The 20230-nt window shown below is 39.1% G+C and overlaps 1 protein-coding gene across 3 annotated transcripts in view; it reads left to right on the forward strand.

The window, feature by feature from the left end:
• The window catches only part of ADCY8 (adenylate cyclase 8), a 268034-nt gene that overhangs the window by 198690 nt on the left and 49114 nt on the right, over positions 1 to 20230 (forward strand). For 2 of the 3 annotated variants that reach the window (XM_017500373.2, XM_017500387.2), the window contains 2 exons: positions 14299 to 14500; positions 16581 to 16670. In XM_017500373.2, coding sequence (XP_017355862.1) covers positions 14299 to 14500; positions 16581 to 16670 — 292 coding nt within the window. The remainder of the gene's footprint in view (positions 1 to 14298; positions 14501 to 16580; positions 16671 to 20230) is intronic. The other variant, XM_017500379.2, reaches the window with a different exon arrangement.

Raw genomic sequence — 20230 nt, forward strand, 5'->3', positions numbered from 1 at the left:
CCATGCCCAGCTAATTTTTTGTATTTTTAGTAGAGACGGGGTTTCACCATGTTGACCAGGATGGTCTCGATCTCTTGACCTCATGATCCACCCGCCTCGGCCTCCCAAAGTGCTAGGATTACAGGCGTGAGCCACCGCGCCCGGCCTTAAAAAGAGTTTTTTAAAGAAAGAAATATAGTTGATATGGCAAGAAAAAATAAAATTAAATCACATATAAAATGCTCAATCAAAATCAGAGAGCATGTTAAACAAAGTGAACAAACAAAGAATAAATACAATGAATAAAAAAGACAGTTACAAAGATGATGGATGTTAAACCAAGCATAAAAATAATTATTTTTTGATGTTAATGGTCTCAATATACCAATTACAAGGCAGAGCTTTCCAGAGTAGATTAAAAAAAGACCCAACTAGGTATTGCACACAAGAACTCCACTATAGATACAGACTCAAATAAGTTTAAGAAATGAAGAAATATACAGTGCTAGCATTAATCAAAAAGATAAAGTAGCTACATTAATTTCAGGCCAAATTGATCAGAGCAAGGAAAATTATTAGAGATAAAAATGGAAATTATGTAGTGATTAAAAAGTCAGTTCTCTAATAATAATTAGCAATATGAACATTTATGTGCCCAACAAGAGAATGTCAAAATACTTAAGGCAAAAACTGATAGAACTGAAAGGAAAAATAAATAAACCCACTATTATAGTTGGAGACTTCAACATCCCTCTGTCAGTAATTAATACACCATGCAGGCAGGAAATCATTGATATAGACAACCTGAACTTATCTAATCAATATTAATGGACTATTCTACCCAATGAAAGTATACACATTCTTCTCAAGCTCACATTGAATAGTAACCAAGGTAGACACCATTATGGTCTATAACTACCTTCACAGATTTAAAAGTAGAAAAATCACACAAAGTATGTTCTCAGATCATAGTGGAGTTAAACTAAAATTCAATAATAGAAAGATAGAATATCCCAAAACACTTGGAGATTAAATAACACATTCTTTTTTTTTCCATTTATTTATTTTATTGCATTTTAGGTTTTGGGGTACATGTGAAGAACAGGCAAAACTGTTGCATAGGTACACACATGGCAGTGTGATTTGCTGCCTTCCTCCCCATCACCTACATCTGGCATTTCTCCCCTTGCTATCTCTCCCCAGCTCCCCACCCCCCACCGTCCCTCCCCCATTTCCCCCCAACCGACCCCAGTGTGTAGTGTTCCCCTCCCTGTGTCCATGTGTTCTCCTTTGTAGGGACATGGATGAACCTGGAAACCATCATTCTCAGCAAACTGACAGAAGAGCAGAAGATCAAACACCACATGTTCTCACTCATAGGCGGGTGTTGAACAATAAATAACACATTCTTAAATCACACGTGAATGAAATAATAGATTTCAAGAGACATTTAAAAATATTTTGAACTAAAATAAAATGAAAACACAACTTACCAAATTTGTGGGATTCCATGAAAGCAGTGCGTAGAGGAAAATTTACATTAAATGCATATATTATAAAAGAAGTGATATCTAAAATTAATAACAATCTAAGTTTCTACCTTGGGAAACTATCAAAGAAAAAGCAATTTGATCTTGGAACAAAAAGGAGAAAATAAATTCTACCAATTGGGGCAAAAAAATCAATAAAACTGAAAGCAGGAAAACAATAAAGACAATCAAAACTAAAATCTAGTTCTCTGACAATATCAATAAAATTGATAAACCTGTAGCCAAGCTAATCAAAATAAAAGAAGACGCAAGTTACCAACATCATAAATGAAAAAACGGTTCTCACTGATGATTCCGTGGACATTAAATAATAAGAAAATAATATTACAAACAATTCTGTGTCAATAAATTTGATAACTGGGATGCAAGGGACCAATTTGTTGAAAGACATAAACTATCTACATTCAAACGAGAAGAAAAAAATAATTGGAATACTCTTATATCTATTTAATAAAGTTAATCAATAATTTTTAAACTTAAATAAAACAGCAGACCCAAATGGTTTCACTGGTGAATTCTACCAATATTTAAACAAAAAGTAATACCACTTTTCTATAACCTCTTAGAAAATAGGAGAGGGCACAATTTCTATTCATTTTATCAGGGCATTATTACACTAATACAAAACCCAGCAAAAACATTGAAGTAAAGGATAACTACAGACTGGTATCTCATAAACATAAACATAAACATCTCAACAAAATATTAGCAAATGAAATCTAACAATATATAAAAAGAAGTATACACCAAGGTACAACAGAACTTCTGCCAGTTATGCAATTTTATCTAGCATTCTAAAGTCAAACAATAGTGATTCACCATATTAATAATTTAAAGAAGAAAAATCATATGATCATGTCGATTGCCAAAGAAATGCATTGGATAAAAGTCATCATCCATTTATGTTAAAAACTATCAGAAAACTAGCAACAGAAGAGAACTTCTGCAACTTGATAAAGAATATCTACCAAAAAAAAACTATAGATAACATCATCTTTAGTGATAAAAGGCTGGAGCTTTCTCCCCTAATATCAGAAACAAAACAAAGATACACTCTCTCACCACTCATATTTAATATCATATTGGAAGTCCTAGCTAGTGAAACAAACCAACAAAAAGAAATAAAATACATATTAGAAAGGAAGAAATAAAGCTATGTTTATCTACCAATGATGTGAATTTCTATACGGAAAATCCCAAAGGTTCTACCAAAACATTTCTAAAACTAATAAACAAATATAGTAAAGTCACAGCATACAATGTCGATATTCAAAATTCAATATCAGCATTCTAAAGTTGGAATTTGAAATTAAAGAAACAATATATTTATAATAGCACCAAAAATGAAATACTTCAATATAAATTTAACACACTTTGTACAAGATCTGTATGTAGACGTCTTCAAGACACTGATGAAATAAATCAAAGATGTAAATAAATGAAGAGACATTCTGTGTTCATGGATTGGAAGACTTGATATTGTTAAGATGTCAATGTTTCCCAACTTGATCTATAGGTCAATGCATTGTCAGTCAAAACTTCAGCAAGCTATTTTATATATACCAACAAACCAATGCTAAAGGTTATATGAAAAGACAAAGAATATAGCATAGCCAGCACAATACCATAAAAGAATAACAACAAAGCTGGAGGAATTATATTACCTGATTTCAACACTTACTATAGAGCTACAGTGTGATGCTAAAGAAAAAATAAACACATAGTTCAACTAGAACACAAAGGAAACCCCCAAAATAGACCCACACAAGTATAATCAATTGATTTATAGCAAAGATGCTAAGAAAATTCCATGGAAAAAGGATATTCTTTTTAACTAATGATACCGGTGAAATTGGATGTCCAATTTTCAGCAAACTAACACAGGAACAGAAAACCAAACACTGCATATTCTCACTCATAAGTGGGAGTTGAACAATGAGAACACAGGGACACAGGGAGGAGAACATCACACACTGGGGACTGTGGGGATGGGGGGCGAGGGGAGGGAGAGCATTAGGACAAATACCTAAAGCATGTGGGGCTTAAAACCTAGATGACGGGTTAATAGATGCAGCAAATCACCATGGCACACGTATACCTATATAAGAAACCTGCACATTCTACACATGTATCCCAGAACTTAAAGTAAAATTTAAAAGAAAATTCAAAAAATTGGATGTGCATATGCAAAACCTTGAACCAAGACAAACATCTTACACCTTGACAAAAATTAACACAAAATGGTTTATATAACTAAAAGCAAAACTATAAAATTTCTGGAAGAAAACATAAATGAAATTGTAGTTTTGAATTCGGTGATGAGTTTATAGATACACCACCAAAATCATGATCCATGAAAGAAGAAAATTATAAGTTGGACTTTACTGAAATTTAAAATGTCTGATCTTGGAAGACACTGTTTTGAGAATGAAAACACAAGCCACAGACCAGAAGAAAATATTCATGAAACACATATCTGGTAAAAGATTTGCATCCAAAATATTCAAAACTCGACAATTGGAAAACGTCCCAATATTTTTAACGGACAAAAGATTTAAACAAACAACTCCCCAAACAAGATCTACGGTTACCAAATAGGTGTGTGAAAGATGCTCAACATCACTGGCCATAAGGGAAATTCAAATTAAAACAATGACCTACCACTACATACCTATTACAATGACTAATAAATAAATAAATAAATGTCAATACCATTTGCTAGAGGGAATAACAATAACAACAACAACAACAATAACAAAACTCTGTGGCATATCCAGACAATAAACTAAGATTCCACTATAAGAAGGAATAAGCTATCAGCTACACAAAGACATCGATGAATGTTAAATGCATATTCCTAACTGAAGGAAACCCGTCTGAAAGGCTTTATACATATTATTCCATTTATATAATATTCTGGAAAAGACAAAACTATAGAAATGGTAAATAGATCAGTAGGTGAGAGGAGTTTGAGTAATAAGGGAAAGGAGAATTAAATAGATGAAGCTCAGCATATTTTTTAGGGTGGTACACTCAGTATACTATAATGGTATATACCTGACACTATGGATTTATCAAACCCTATAAAACTTTACAGCACAGAGAATGAACTTTAATATATACAGGCTTTAAAAACAATTATTTAGGAGTTCAGGAGATCCCATGATGGAATCAGACTGTGACAAAAGAATCTAACTGTATTAAAAGTGTATGAAGCAACCTCGCTGAAGGAGTTCTGGAGGGCAAAATGGTGTTCTAAGTAGCTTTGAAAATGAGCTGAGTCTGTAGGATTAAAGACAAGAGAAATTGCACTTAAGCACCGTACTCTAGTTGATATAGGAATTTCCCATCAAGGTATGGGTTAAGAATTTGCAACACCTATATATGTATACCGGAACTAAACAATTATGTAAATGGATAGCAGATTTTGGGAGTCACTTTTCTCATTGTTGGAACAGAAGTTTACATGTAAGTGAAGGGAGAAAGAAATATCCCTGTGGTCATGAATTAGAGTTGGAGACATCAGTATGAACTCATGCTTAGCTTAATATAGATACAGATGGTTACATATAAGAATATTTATAGACATGTTTATATGCACAGATTAGAATATACACATGCATACATTTCCTGTCTCTGTTGATGAAGAGAGCCTGGATGCAATGACACCTCAGTGGTAATGAGCACATCTACTACTCACATCTTGGTTTCTAATGCCAATATCCAATAAAAGGAACCAGGGCTCCTTGGAGAATTGTCTTATTCTAAGAATGGGACAGGAAATATACAAGATTAGCCTTGGCCATCTTGTAGGGCCAGAAAACAAGAATGTGCTAAAACATACACACACACACACACACACACACACACACACACACACACACACAATAATGGGAGTATTTCAAAGGGACACAGGAGCCAATGAAAGAGCCCCCAAGGGCCAAAGCTGGAATAAATTCAGCAACAAAATAAACAATGTAGTATTGCTTTATAATCCACAATATAAAATAAATATCCACCAGTCCATACTAATATAGATTAATGATATGTCTCCCATGCACAGAAAGTCTACATATTTTATGAAGATAATCCATCCTCAGTGAGGAGGAACTTAACTCCCCACTCCTTAAGTATGGGCAATAGCAAAAGTGACTTTCTTCCAAAGAGTAAAGTATGTACAGGGGGCAAAATATGGAGAAACCTTACAAACACTACCTCTGCCAGGTGATAAAGGTTAATACCAACAGTGATAAGTGGTGTTGATGGGATCTAATAAGTATGGCATGCAACCTCTGTGGTCTCTTCCCCAAACCCATAATGTAATAATGAAGAAAATTTCAGACAAATCTCAATTGATGGACAGTCTACAAAACACCTTACCAGTATTCCTCAAAACTGTCAAAATCACTGAAAACAAGGGAAGTCTGAGAAACTGCCACAGCAAGGGGGAACCTAAGAAGACATAACATGGAAGATGACATCCTGGACTGGAGATATACCTATGGGAAGATTTAGAAAGAGTGACCAACTCAGCATCTATGAACATACCTAGGGGCTACACTGTGGTCTTGAAGTAACATATCAGTTTTTTTAAAAATTGTATATATGGCTAATTTTAGGGCTAGAACAGGAAATACGCAAGACAAGCCTTGAGCATCTTATCCTACAAGAAAGCAAGGATGTCATCAAACACTATTAGGATCATGTCAAAAGGACTCAGGAGCCACATTATAGAAATTCTCACTGTCCAAAGATGGAATAATTTGAGCTTCGGCAAGGATAATTATTAAAACATTTATCAAAACTCAGCAAATATATTTAACTTTATGAGTTTGTAATATTATTTTTTAAGTTTGTAGTCTTTAGTGGATGAAAGGGAACTGGTTGATTATCTAGAAAAATGGTGAAAAAGTGAGAGAAACAAGTGTCTTTTCCATACAGATTGTACTAGAAGATCACTAAATAGTAAGTGAGGGGAAATATAATAAAAGCATCATAGCTAATACATTTTAAAGAAATAAAAGAATTAAAATACCATCATATTCCAACCCATAATGAATTAATATACCTACAAATTGAGCATCAGAGGATGTTATCGACACAAATGAGAGAGACAAGCATACCTCCTGGTGGGGCACACAATACCACCTATGGTCTTATGAATGAGATCAAACCTAGATTGATCAGGCCTTTGAATCCAGCTTCCAATTTTCAGGAAGTATAGAGGACAGAGAATGTTGAATAAGTACACACCAGTAAAATCCAGAGAATGGGAAATGCTATGGGTCAGAGGCACACTTTTTTCAACAAATACATTGTAAGGAAGATAAAACATAAAAGGATAGAAGCTATAGATCTTAAGATTTAAAAGACACGTTAGATTTAATAAAAACGGGTGAGACTAAACTGTAGTGTCTGTAAAGAAAGGATAAAACTATAAAGAAATGGAAATGGAAAGTGATTAATTGGGATTGACAGAGAGGATTATGATTGGGACAGCACTCATGGATAGGCTTTTGGTGTGCCCTGCAAAGTTCTGTTTCAGAATTTGATGGTCATTACAGAGGCAGACACTTTATAAGAACTAACTAAGCTATACATTTTTGTGGTTTTGTTTATGCTTCATTTTACCATTAATAATTTTACCATTTTTAAATATTAAAAATGGTAAAATTATTAATGTGGGGGGAGGTCTATCTACTTTTGCCAAATGTGGGCTAGGAATCCTCCTACCAATAGCCACTGATGGTTATTATGTTCCATACTTGTTCCAAACACTAGGAATAAATCTCAAAAAGATGACAAGAACAAAATCCGTGCCCTCCTGAACTGTATAATCTGGTGGAATGAGACTAAGACATAAGGAATATATAAGTATCTGTCCAGGTACATATACTATATATGTAGCTACTTATATGCTATGAATGTAGATATATATGTAGGGATGTATATGCTACGTATGTAGATATTTATATGTTATCCAATTAATAAATCAGAAGAAGGGTACCAGAGAATACCAAGAAAGAATGAGTTTCTTGACTACCCAAGAGCCTATGAGGACCAGGCTCCTGAGAGAAGGGACCTCAGGGTGGCGAGCTGTGAGTGTTGGTGGAGACTTGACAGATTCATCCAAACCTGCTAGGCTCCTCTTTTCACTCCTGTCAATAGGAAGGTGGTAGCCAAGAAGGGCGTGGCCATGTGTGTTGCTTCTAAACTCCTGGAGCTCAAGGTGTTGATGTTCCCAGCAAACACTCAACAAACATCAGTGTGACAATTTGTGCTGGATAGTGGGGATATACAGTCAGGATCCCTGCCATCATAAAGCTGACCATCTAGTAGGGCTAAAAGACAAATAGCTGAACAGCTATCATGCAGAGTGATGACTGCTGAGATAGGAAAGGTGTAAGCTGTGATTACAAGTGTGGGAGTTGGGGTGAGGCAAAAGTAATCCTTTCTGCCTCTTGGGCGGGCTTCCCAGAGGAGACGACAGGGACAGCTTACCTGGCTCCTGAAGGAGCTCACTGGGTCATGGAAAAAGACTAAGAAGGATTAAGGTGAGGAAGGGCTGGAAATGGAGCATTCTGGAGGAGAAGAGTTGTGAAGCTCATTAAAGAGTTGTGACTGGTTGGCAGAGGAGACTTTATTGAAGCATTTTAATGAAAGAGATGATGTGATCAGATTCATGTTTGGAAGGACCATACTGAATGGGGATGATGGAGAGGTAAGAGTGAGATCTGTATTTGCAATAACCAATTAGGAGGCAACTGCAAAAAAAAATATCTGGCAAGAAATAATAAGGACAAGAGAGTGACAGAAGGGTGGACAGGAGAGGAAGAATTTTTAAGATATTTAGAGCAGAGGATTGACGGTTCACAGTAACTGACTGGATGTGGGGGATGAGAGAGATGGAGAAGACCAGGATGAACCTGAGGTCTGGACTTTCACTGGACAGAAGGGGCCGCTGTCCTCCATGAGAAGCGAGGCTTACACTTCCCAGCTGGCCTGGGCAGGATTTCTTCCCAGGTGATGTGACAGGGGAAGGGACGAGAGGAAGCCCTGATGTTCTGGTTCCTGGGTTCAAAATAAAGAGACCTGGACCCTCACCCAGCAGCTAGCCAGGAGTCTCCAACTCTAGAATTCAAGGTGAAACCCATGACTGAAATACAGCCCACACCTCAGCCTCACCTAGTGAAGAGAAGAATCCTGACAATGAAGGAAGCTGAACTCTGATCAGACAATCCACATGCTGTGGGAATTGGGTAGCCCATTTACCCCAGGCACAGCGGAAGCTTTCTTTAATATGTGCTGGTTCTCTCTCCAACTCATTTTGTTTCTGATTGATGCTCTGCAACTAAACAGATGGTGGGTGCTTTTCACTTGCATTTCTTCTGTCATGGATTTTTTTTGGCAGATGAGGCAGTCTCTACTCATATGACCACAGCTAATTCTTAACCCCCAAAGCAAAAATTAATGGACTCTGGCAAAGAAAAGAAAAAAAGCTAGTGCATACCCAGCTCTTTCCTTTAATTTCTACATGCCCACAGATGTTCCTCTCCAAGAAGGATAAATAAAGACTAGAAAATACCTCTTGTAACTATAGAACAATGTATCTTGTCTGCATGCAGTGATGAGAGAGACACAAAGATGCAGAAAGAGCGAAAGGGAGGCAGAGAGGGAAAGAAGGAAAGGAGGACGGAGGGAGGGGAAAAGAGTTAAAGGTAGTGGCCTAGAGAGGGAAAGAAGGAAGGAACAAAGGAAGGGAGGGAGGGAGGGAAGAGGCAGGCACTGGGTCTCATTATTTTCTGTGCAGCATACTACCTATATATGTGTATTTAACCTCTCTGAAACCTCTGTTTCCTTATCTGTAAAATGGCAATATTAATGCCCACTGGCCAAGTCTGCAGTAAAAATTAAATTAACCATGCTTATTTCTGATAAATTCCCTTTTGGAGCCACAGTATTTTCATTTGTTGAAAGAGCTAAGAATATCTTTCTTCAGGGTTGCTGCAAGGATCAAATGCATGATTGTACTACAGAATCTACAGATTCTAAATCATTGTCCAAGTGCCATCTTTCAGTATAATCTGAGTTTTTGTTTCCTATTGCACCACAAGCTGCTATAGGCTGTTTGCTCATCCCCAGTGATCCCTGCCTTCCCAGCAAATGTCAAATCACAATATCAATACAAACCATTTTAAAGACAGACTGCAGAGAATAATTAGGACTTAATGTCTAGAAATGATTTGGCTAGAGCTTTGCAAATCCCGTCATTCTTTTTGAGACTCGATTTCAGAAATGAAAGTTTTCCCTGCCTCTTATGTGCACCCACAATGCAAAGGCAAATTCAGAACCCCTGGATGCCTGAGAGGCTCTATAATTAGATAAAATCTACAAGCTGATGTTATAATGTTTACATGTAAAGAAATAAATGAATGCCGAGGAACTGCTGCAGAGATTTCCAGAGAAATTTAATATGTCATGCCAATACCTTTGCTTAAAAAGCTAATCTTATAATTATTACTCTTGCCATAGATCTTTAAAGTGCCTTTGGTTTCCTAAATGTCATGATGAATACAGAGAGATCTAACATTTCTTTGAATTTTTATTATTCTACTTTATGACTTTGTTTAACCTCAGAGCCTCCTTTAAAAGGTAGGCACAGGAATCGATTACCTTGCCCGTGACTGCGCTACTAGCTATGCTTCAGAACTACAGGTTCAAACATTCAATCAAGGCTTTGCTCTTGCCACTGGATTGTACTACCTGTCTTTCACTTCCCTCTCCCTTTTACAGCAAACCCAGAAGACAGTTATTTAAAACTGTGTCAGGGATTCAGGTGAGATCTGTGTGCAAATCCTCCCACACCACCCTACAGATACCCTGATGGACTCCCCATGCCAAAGATTACACAAAAGTTCAATAGCTAAATGGGAAAAAAAAAACACATCAATTTTACAAATTTCCAAACAAATGCCCAATTAGCCTGTGCAAACTGTGATAAAAGCTGAAATACAGAACATGGTTAAAGTCAAGAGACCACATGGCCTCCATCCTGAATTGCTTCTCTGCTGGCCCCCAGATCCCACCATTAAACTCCGGTGTGAGATTCTACCACTATCATGATGCAAAAGACCATACCAATGTACATCCACCAGTGCCAAAGATGAATGAGGCAGACCTGAGAAGGTGCCATCTGTGCGCAGAGCCAGGGTTAAGCCAACCTGGGCTTTCTTCCTTAAAGGCAGAGATGACCTGGCCAAAGAGAAGAGATGGCCAAGCCTCCTCCCACAGGGTGGATGAAGGCACTGGCTTCCCTGTTATCTCAGTGGACCAAAGAGGAGGAGGATATAAGTGTCTGAACTGTGCATAAACACTGACCTTTAACAATGACCCTTCCCTCCAAGGAAAATGAGGTTCACTGAGTACCCCTGATAGCCTCTGGATTAGCCCTTCCTCCTTCCTTGGAGAAATACAGTGAGCAGGCAGAGAGATAGTCTGGGCATGTAGATGGAAGTCGTCTTTCCTATGAAGGCTGGTGAGGGGAAGAGCAGAGTCTTATCTTCCCAGAAAAAGCGTAAGTCAATGAATACTTACTGAGCACCTTCTGTGTACTCAGCCCTATGCCAGGTGTCATGGAAGAATCTAAAGGAAAGCTGAGCCTTGCAGGAAGAATAGGACATGCCATATTAAGTGCCCATGAAGGCAGAAGGTGCATAGCATTGGGGGCACACTGCATATAGTTCAGCATTGCTCAGACCATGGCATGCAGAAGAGTGAGGGAAATAAAAACAAGGCAGGAGAGAAAGCCAAGAGCATACACTCAAGGCCCTGTATGCCATGCAGAGGTCCACAGGCTTTCTCTAGATGGCAGGGGTGGCCACGTAAGAATTTGAGGCTCCAGCTGAGCGCTTTCAAACCTGCATTTCCCTGGTTTGCTTCTGCCTCACAATTTGAAAAAGAGACATTTTTATCCTCATTGGTTGACGTGATTGAGCCACATGAGCCTTATAGTTGGCCCCTTATCTCATAGTTTGACTTCCTGACAAAGTGATCCACCTGCGTTCTCTTTCATTTATCTTCCCTGGTGCCCAGAAATAATGGTGTGTTGTCAGGGAGTGTTTTTCCAGCCTGTTTGGAGGGAAGTTTCCCATCTGCTTAGAGCCTTCTGGGAACTCACTGATGCACCAACCTTCTGTTCTTATATAGAACCCCTACAGAGATTTCTTGTCAAGGTGATCCATAAAATCAAAACTTTGCCAGTGAAAAACAAACAAACAAAACCTCTACCAACAATAGCTAAGGCTATGGGAGGAGTCACTTTCCAGCCTTAAGATAGCTTGACCATGCAGAGGAAATTGACATTCTTGGTTACTCTTTCCGTCTGAATTTCTTATGGCCCCTGCTGCCAAGATGCTGTGCACTCCTGCTATCCTGCTTATCCAACCACATTTCCTAAATTCCCGTTGCTGTCTTTTCTTCCAGCCCATCAGCATCTCCCACAGCTCATCCTGGGTCCTCTTGGTTCTTGCTGTACACATTGTCCTTGGGCAAATGCTTCTATTCCTTGATCTTCAATCACCACCTATTCACTCCAGCCTCAGAATTCCTCAATTGTTCCTCTAACTGCCTAGACATTTAGATACCTGCAACTGGATGATCCACAAATACCCAACATGCATTGTGTCTAAAATCAACTTTGTCAATTTATCTCCTGGACAGACTAGTTTCTTTTCCTGCACTTACCTGGTTACAATGGAAAAACACTAGTGTCATCCTTAATGACTTCCCTTTCTCAAATATCCCCTATACAAACATACAAAACACACATTAATATACCACCACAGCTTTCCCTGCATCCTCCAATTATCATACTGTTACCCGGTGTCCCTCCCCTGTTAACTCATGCCTCAACTATTTAAATCTTCTTCTAAACACTTTTCCTCTTCACTTCATCCTCTACCTCCCACCACAGCTGTCATTCAAACACACAGATTGGATTACTTCCTTCCCTGATTACACATCTTAAAATCTGCACATTGCCTACAAGACAAAGCTCCTGAGCACAGCCGCGCTGCCTGGGTTATTGGGAAACTCTGAAGACGCTGGCCACTCCCATTCTTCCGATGTTTTGATCATGCTCTCCACTCTTCCCTACTTGAAAGCCTTCTCTTAAACCTTCACAGCCTAACCCAATGTCACCTCTTTTACGAAGCCTCCCTTGATTCCCTTTCCTATTTTTCAACGGATATCTGTTCATAACTCTTTGTATATCCTAGCATATTTAATAATTCATCATTTGCATGTTTATATTCCTCTCTCAATTATGATCTCTTAGATGAGGAAGATATATATTTGGCACCCGGTACTCCTGATGCCTGCCACTGTACCTGGGAAGAAGACTTGTTGAATGAATATTATGATGAAACCACAAAAGCAAAAAAGATTAACGTAAACATGGGTGATATATTACTCACCAAAGTGATTAGAATACCAGAATGGTATAACAGAGTGGACTTTAAATTCTGGCTCTAACACTGACAAGCTGTATGAGCCTGGGAGGTTTCTTCCCTCTGAGCCTTAAATCTTCATCTGGAAAAAAAGAGATGAAAAGACCTCGTTGGTTTATTCTGTGGAATGGAAATGAGATATCATATATAAAATGCTCAGCATAGTAGCTAACACATAATCAGAGCTCAACACATTATTTATACTAGTGTTATTAATAATACATAAGAAGTTTGAGGAGGATAGTAGAAGATAGTGTTAGGAAAAAAAGTGAGTTCAACTATATTTGCTAAGCACACATTTATTTAGCACTGACCAATGGAAGATATTAATGCCAGATGGATGAACCTCAATTTATAGGAAAAGGGGCAGATATAAAATCTCCCACCACTTCTTTCAAGGTACGCTTTAACACCTGCATAAGTTTGCTGACTGAAATAGAGGTGGAAAAATTAGAGCTGTCAGTGTAGGACATGAATGGCTAGACACAAAGTTGAGAACAAACAATTAATTCCCAAGGCAAAGCAACATGCATGGTGATAAATAGGTTGATAGAAGAGAAAGGAGTTGGAGATGGCTCCAGAGGCAGAGTTTTAGATCACAGAGTTACTAAGCATCCTGACACCTAGCACAGGTGTCCAACCAACACAGGCTACCATGGGACAGAGTTTTGGTGAGAGTTTGAAACTCAAGATGTAAACTCGAGAGTGATGCTGATGCCTTCGACAAGGATGAGTTCTCCTTACCTACATCTCAAATAACTTATGGTATAGTCCATGAAAACCACAATAAACACTAACCAAAATGAGCAACTTGGAACCAATGCCAAATCCAGTTCTTGGTATCAGGATAGATGGAGGGGGAAAATTTTATAAAACCCGTCTTGATGCGGAAAGGATATGTGGGTTCATCCCACAGCCAGAGTGTTGAGATCAAACTAGAGTGGTGTGTTGCCTTGGCAACAGTTGCCTAGTGAGAAAAATTAATAATAAAAGAAGAGGGAAAATGGGCAGGAGCAATAAATCAAGACAAATATTCTGGTTTTTTTGCAAAGTTTCTCAATAGAGAGAGTGCTCCAGGGATGAATGTAATTTTTTTTAATGTCTCCTGCTAATAACCTTTTTCTTGAACAAACAGAACTTTCAAAGAATTATCTGGTGCAAGGGATGGGAAAGGGAGACCAGGAATAGAATGTCAATGTTGCTCAGTGAGTGGGGATCAGACAACTGATGCCAATGGTCCAACATTGTGTGTTTCCCTGCAGAGTGATGCCAATGACCATCCAGTTCTCCATTTTGATTATGCTGCACTCGGCTCTGGTCCTCATCACCACGGCAGAGGATTACAAGTGTTTGCCCCTCATCCTCCGGAAAACTTGCTGTTGGATTAATGAGACCTATTTGGCCCGGAACGTCATCATCTTTGCATCCATCTTAATTAATTTTCTGGGTGCCATCTTAAATATCGTAAGCATCCCACATCTACCAACCCTAGGTGTCTAGTGTGCAGTTGAGCATGAAGTTTATGGAGCCTGCAGCTTTCTTGGTACCAGTTACCTTTATGTGCCTAGTCCAGCCCCAAGCTTAGGGACAGATAATAAAGATGTGGCTACTGCCAAAACTGTGCGTTTTACTGTTGGAAAACTGTCTTTTTTCCAACAGTAAAATGCACAGTTTTGGCAGTAGGGTCGAGGTTATTTTCTCCAAAGGAGTTCCTAAAGTCCTTCAATTTCCATATTGTCAGTGGCCAATTATATCGTAAATAAGAGTTACTGTTTATCAAGCACCAGTACCTACCTGCTATGTGCCATGCGCTAAAGGAGGAACTTTACATATTTTTCATGTTTAATCCTCACATAAACCCCTTGAGGTAAGTTTCATTATCCCCACTTTATGGCTGAGGAAACTGAGGCTCAGAGACACGAGATAACTTGCTAAGAAGGTCTGTCTGACTCCATGACCCACGCCCCTCTAATATGCTAAATTGTATCTCTGGGAGTGGGAGTGGGGTGGGAAAATAAAATTGAAATAGCTGCCATTTATTGAGTACCTACTATGTGCTACAGGTAGGTATTACTGTCCCCATTTAATGGATGAGGAAACTACATCTCAGGAAAGTTGAGTATCTTGCCTATGACTTTCTAAGTTTGTATTTCATGTGACACATAGAACTCAGAGGAATTTCCAACTGCCATGATATTTGTCATTGTTTTAAGTTGCTGATCCTCATTGTAATGGTTTCATTTTCTCTCAAGAATTGTACCATGGTGGCTGTAGGTATTCTCTGTGCTTTTCCAAGTAGTCTGTGTTGTCCAAGACTCAGGCAGCTAGATTTTTGAGGTGATTTTTTTGATTCCAGGTCTTAAGCTTGGCATATTGAGAGAGGCATTGTGGTGTGGTTGAATCTGTCACTGTGCCCTTTGGGCCTAAGGGAGGGTCCCCAAGTATTCAGGGACCCAAGCTATAGACTCCCACAATTGTTGATCTGTGACTTAGAGGCCTAGACTACCTGAAATCACTGTCCAATTTGGCACAGTAATTACCTTACTTATGTTCTGTGGTTGTCCTTCTAGTGAAGGCTCTGTGGATAAAGGAAAAGAGGAAAAGGAAAATTATCATCTAATGTAGTTCATCATCTCATGGATATTTTATAGATTATAATAAATGAAATGGAAGTATACAGGATTATTGATCACAAGCTGCAGAGAAGTAGCCCGGACCTTGAATTAAGCCTTAATAACAAATTAGATATTTCTAGGATGCAGAATTTGTAAGTCCAATGACTCTAGGTCAGGGTTACCTCTGGGGCTAACTATGCCTCAGTGGGTAGTGTGGTAAGAAGATCAGAGGCTTTGGAGTCAGATAGACCTGTGTTCAAATCTCAGATCCACCAGTCACCAGCCCAGTGACCCTGGACAAGTTACTCTACTTCTCAGAGTTTCATATTTTTCAGTTGTAAATGGGGATTCAAAATAGCAGCTACATCACAAGGTGGTTGTGAGGCTTTTTTGGACAAAGTGTCTGGCACAGAGGAGGCATTTGGCCAATGGTAGTTGTTCTTTTCCCAGTACCACAGAATCTCCAGCAGCAACTTCTGTCCTAGGAAATGCCTATCACCGCAATGCTAACAGTCTTTCTGGTAAATGTACCCCTTCAGATTCCTCAAGTCCTCCCAGCTGTTGATCTGGAAACAGGCTATGAGTTTACCCCAGACCTCTTCTCCTGCCATCTGGCTCTCTCTTATGAGCTCCACAAGCGCACTCCAGTGACCCTAAATGATGGGGCCAACAGCACAGTCTAAACTTGGTTTCATGACTGGCTTACAAAGCTGTTTCTGAGCCAGTACTTGTTTTTTAAATAAAAGAGATCAAAGCTGGCACTTTGGCACTTCCATTCTGACTTCAGGTCCCCTCTAGGATTCAGTCTACCCAGGCTTCTACTGAAGCCCAGCCCCTGATAGCACACCGCTCCATTTCCAGCACTCACACTGACTTTGTTGTTCCTGTGTTTTTTTGTTTTTGTTCTTTTTTTTTTTTTTAATCCGCAGCTGTGGTGTGATTTTGACAAGTCGATACCCTTGAAGAACCTGACTTTCAATTCCTCAGCTGTGTTTACAGATATCTGCTCCTACCCAGAGGTATTTATTTATGAGCTCCCCTTGGTGAGAGGTGGACATAGATATATTTCTAACAGCTCCAAGTAAATGAGACTGGCTGAAGGGCCATAGAAAGTACTCAAGAGGCCTGTTTTCCTTCTTCTGCCTCTTCCTCTTCCCTTTTGTCTTTTCCCTTTTCTGCCTTTCCTTCTCCCCTTTTTTTTCTGTTTCCCAGTCCTCTTTCCTGCCTATCCTCTGCCTCTTTTTCATCTCTACCCCTTCCTCATTCCTTTCTCCCTCTTTCTCCTCCTTTTCACCTTCTATCCATTTTCCATTTGCCCTTATCTCTTCCTTCTCTGTGCATTTCCCATAGCCTATTTGTAAAATCCTGTAGCAGAATGCACTGCTGTCTCCATAAGCATGCAGAGTTCTTCCTCAGTGTTTGCTGCATTAAACAGCAAAGGAGGGAGGGAGAGAAGGAATAAAGGAAAGAAGGACGGAACAAAAGAGCAATTGAAGGAAGGAAGGAAGGAAGGAATTACAAAGGCAGAAAATTACAACTAAAATTAAATAGCACAGAAGCACCATGGGGTCTGGAGGCATCCCAACAGGACACCTATGATCATAATGTCTGTGTCTGACTCTATGTTGACCATGGAGCCAGTGCTCTGTTTCTGGGTTTGGAGTCAGTCTATGGGGTCTGTTATTCACAACCGAGATCTTATATATTAGGGTAGACTTTCTAGGTCATAAAGTAGAACAGCTAAGATGTCCCAGAAGACCCCAGCCAAACCCATACCTAGGATACTGGGTAGACTCTTGTTCTCTAAGAGGCTGCCACACTCAGAGGCCCCTCCAACATGTAAATGGAGAAAAGGCTCCCTGTGGTCTCTTCTAGGCCTAAGAATTGGTCTCAGAAATATTCCAACAAGGAGACAAAGTCTCCTCTACCTCCATCCATTTGCATAGAGCACCTGCTTGAAATGCATAACTTCATCAGATCCTGCAGATGTCTGGGGTAGAAGCTGTTACTGTCTCCATGTTATAGTTAATAAAACTACAGCTCAGAAAGCAGCTTGCTCAGTGCTGCTCAGAGCCAAACCTTCTTGATCTCATTTGTTCCTCACTTCCTTCCATCCCTTCTTTCTGTCCTTCATTCTCTTTTTAGTTCAATTATCAAGACAATACTGTAATTTGAATCATATCTACCTTATTCTTTATCTGGCCGAGTCCCTAAAGGAGAAACTAGACTCTTCTAATGGATGTGCAGGACAGGAAGTGACAAGGTCCCATTTATGGGCTGCATGGGCCAGACCATGTTCCACCTAGGAATGAGTGGAACCCCAGTTTTGTGTACTCTGTGGGACAGTAGCTCCTGGAGAAATTCTTGGCTTGAGGGGCTTAGGGAATGTCTCAACTTTTGGAGAGAATATGTAGCCAGGAATTGGACAGTCAGTGCTAGGAAAAAGCTGTATTTCATTTCCAATCAAGCTCCCTCACTTGCTGGCAGTGGAATTTTGAATCAGTTTTTACCCTCTGAACCTGTTTCCTCATCTGTAAAATGGGAAAATTAATACCTTCTTTACATGGCTACTGTGAAGTTAAACAATATGTTCTTATGGTGCCTGCCTAGATGGGTTCACAAATATTTGCCTAGAAGGGTTAGCAAATATTTGACTAGATCTCATGATGCCTGCCTAAATGGGTTCACAAATATTTAGCTCTTCACGTGGCATCTGATGTTTGGCAAGCTATTAATCTGTGCCCACATATCACTTTGAATTAATATTGTATACCCTTGACCCAACACCTGAACTCCCAAACACAAGACCACAGCAATCAAAGATTAGCTAAAGCCTAAGAAAGTGGTGGGTAAGATTTAGATCACACAGCTTTATTCTAGTGCCTCAGTTTCCTTATCTGTAAAATGAGGATAAAAGTAGGACCTTCCTTATTGAGCGATTATGAGAATTCAGTGAATTAATCCACATAAAGTGTTTAGAAGCTGGACCTGGCACAAAGTACCTGCTCATTAAATGTCAGCTATGATTTACTTATTATTTTCAGCAAAAAGACTTTGAGCATATAATGCCAATGCATGTTATCATCAAACAAACATCTATACGCACCTGAACCACTGTGTGTAATATGCCAGTGTATGTTATGAAACCACTCAAAAATAGAAATGTTTAAAAGTAAGATAAAATGAATATGGATTGATGTTACTATTTTTTCCACAATGAAAGGGTCATCTTGTTCAAGAGGTCAGCAAGCTATGGCCACAGGCCAAATTCACCGGCTGCCACAACCACCTGATCTGACTCACCATTTGCCATTCTGATATGTGTGCAAATGCGTGCATGCTGACTAGGCATTGTCTGCCAAATTAGAATGGATTAGATATTCAGACCTTCCAAAAGACTTGATCTGACTCCCCAGCACTCACAACTATGTGTCCTCAAGCAAATCACTTGATCTTTGTGAGCCTCAGTTTCTTCAAATGTATACCTGACATTTCTACCTCCCCCATGAGAAATAATACCCAGTCTAAAAACATGTTATCAAATTGGATGATGTAATATAAAAAATGAGGTTTTTACAATGTATGATATAAAGTATAAGTTAGTTCTAAATTCGAAGCTTGTCAGATGCTAAAAAAGAGTGAAGACGCCAGGAATGAAAGTAAAGAAAGCTGTATTCCAGTCGTGGTTGGAGAGCAGTGGAGGGGAAAGAAAGACACAGGTTTGTGAAATGAATGCAAATCATATGCACACAGCCAGAGTGTCATTATCTCAAACACCTGGATATGGTTCTCAGGAGGCTCAGTGGGAAGACCCTCATCTTAGAATCATGCCCCTTTATTATATGCTCTGGCTCATCTGAATAAACAGTTCACTGTATCTGCAAGAGCAATCAGAGCTTGCTGTGGTTTTAAAGGGTCCTGAAGAGCTCATTTTTCCATAAAGTTGTGATCATCTGTGTCACGGCATGTTGGCATTTCCTTCCCTTTCTTCTCATTTATCCTGGTCCTACCCGGCCTTGAAGCCTCCCTTTTTCCATAATGTGGTTTGGCAGGCCCAACTCCTTTAGGTCACTCTCCTTCCTGCCATCTCACATACCTTTATGGTGTCATCTTAGTACTCACACTCCATCTTTATTGACTTAAAGAGAGAAGATAATATTGTATAGCCACTCAAGATTGACCAAAGGCCCAACATAGGACAGGGACCACAATCTATGTTTTAAAATATTTAAAGAGAAAGGAAGCACATTTCCAATAGACTAATAGGAACAAGATTTACCTTTCCATCTGAAATAACTAAAAACAAACAAAATAAACAAAACAATAGTTTTCAAGACACTGGGTATCAATCAATGAAGGACAATAAACCTGAAAGACAGGACGTAACTGATTGCCTGAGCTTTATTATTGCTTTAGGAGTTTTTAGACTATGCCTCAGGAAGAGGAAACCAAGGTGGACTCCCTGATTTGAGAATACTAAGCTGAGAGTCCCGGGAGACCAAGTGGCTAGAGTCCAGAACACGCTACTCTAGAGAGTTGCGTAGAGAGACAAACCTAGAGATCTGAAAAGGGTTCAATC

This window comes from Cebus imitator, unplaced genomic scaffold (genome assembly GCF_001604975.1).
Source record: "Cebus imitator isolate Cc_AM_T3 unplaced genomic scaffold, Cebus_imitator-1.0 Scaffold13, whole genome shotgun sequence".
NCBI classification, from domain to species: domain Eukaryota; kingdom Metazoa; phylum Chordata; class Mammalia; order Primates; family Cebidae; genus Cebus; species Cebus imitator.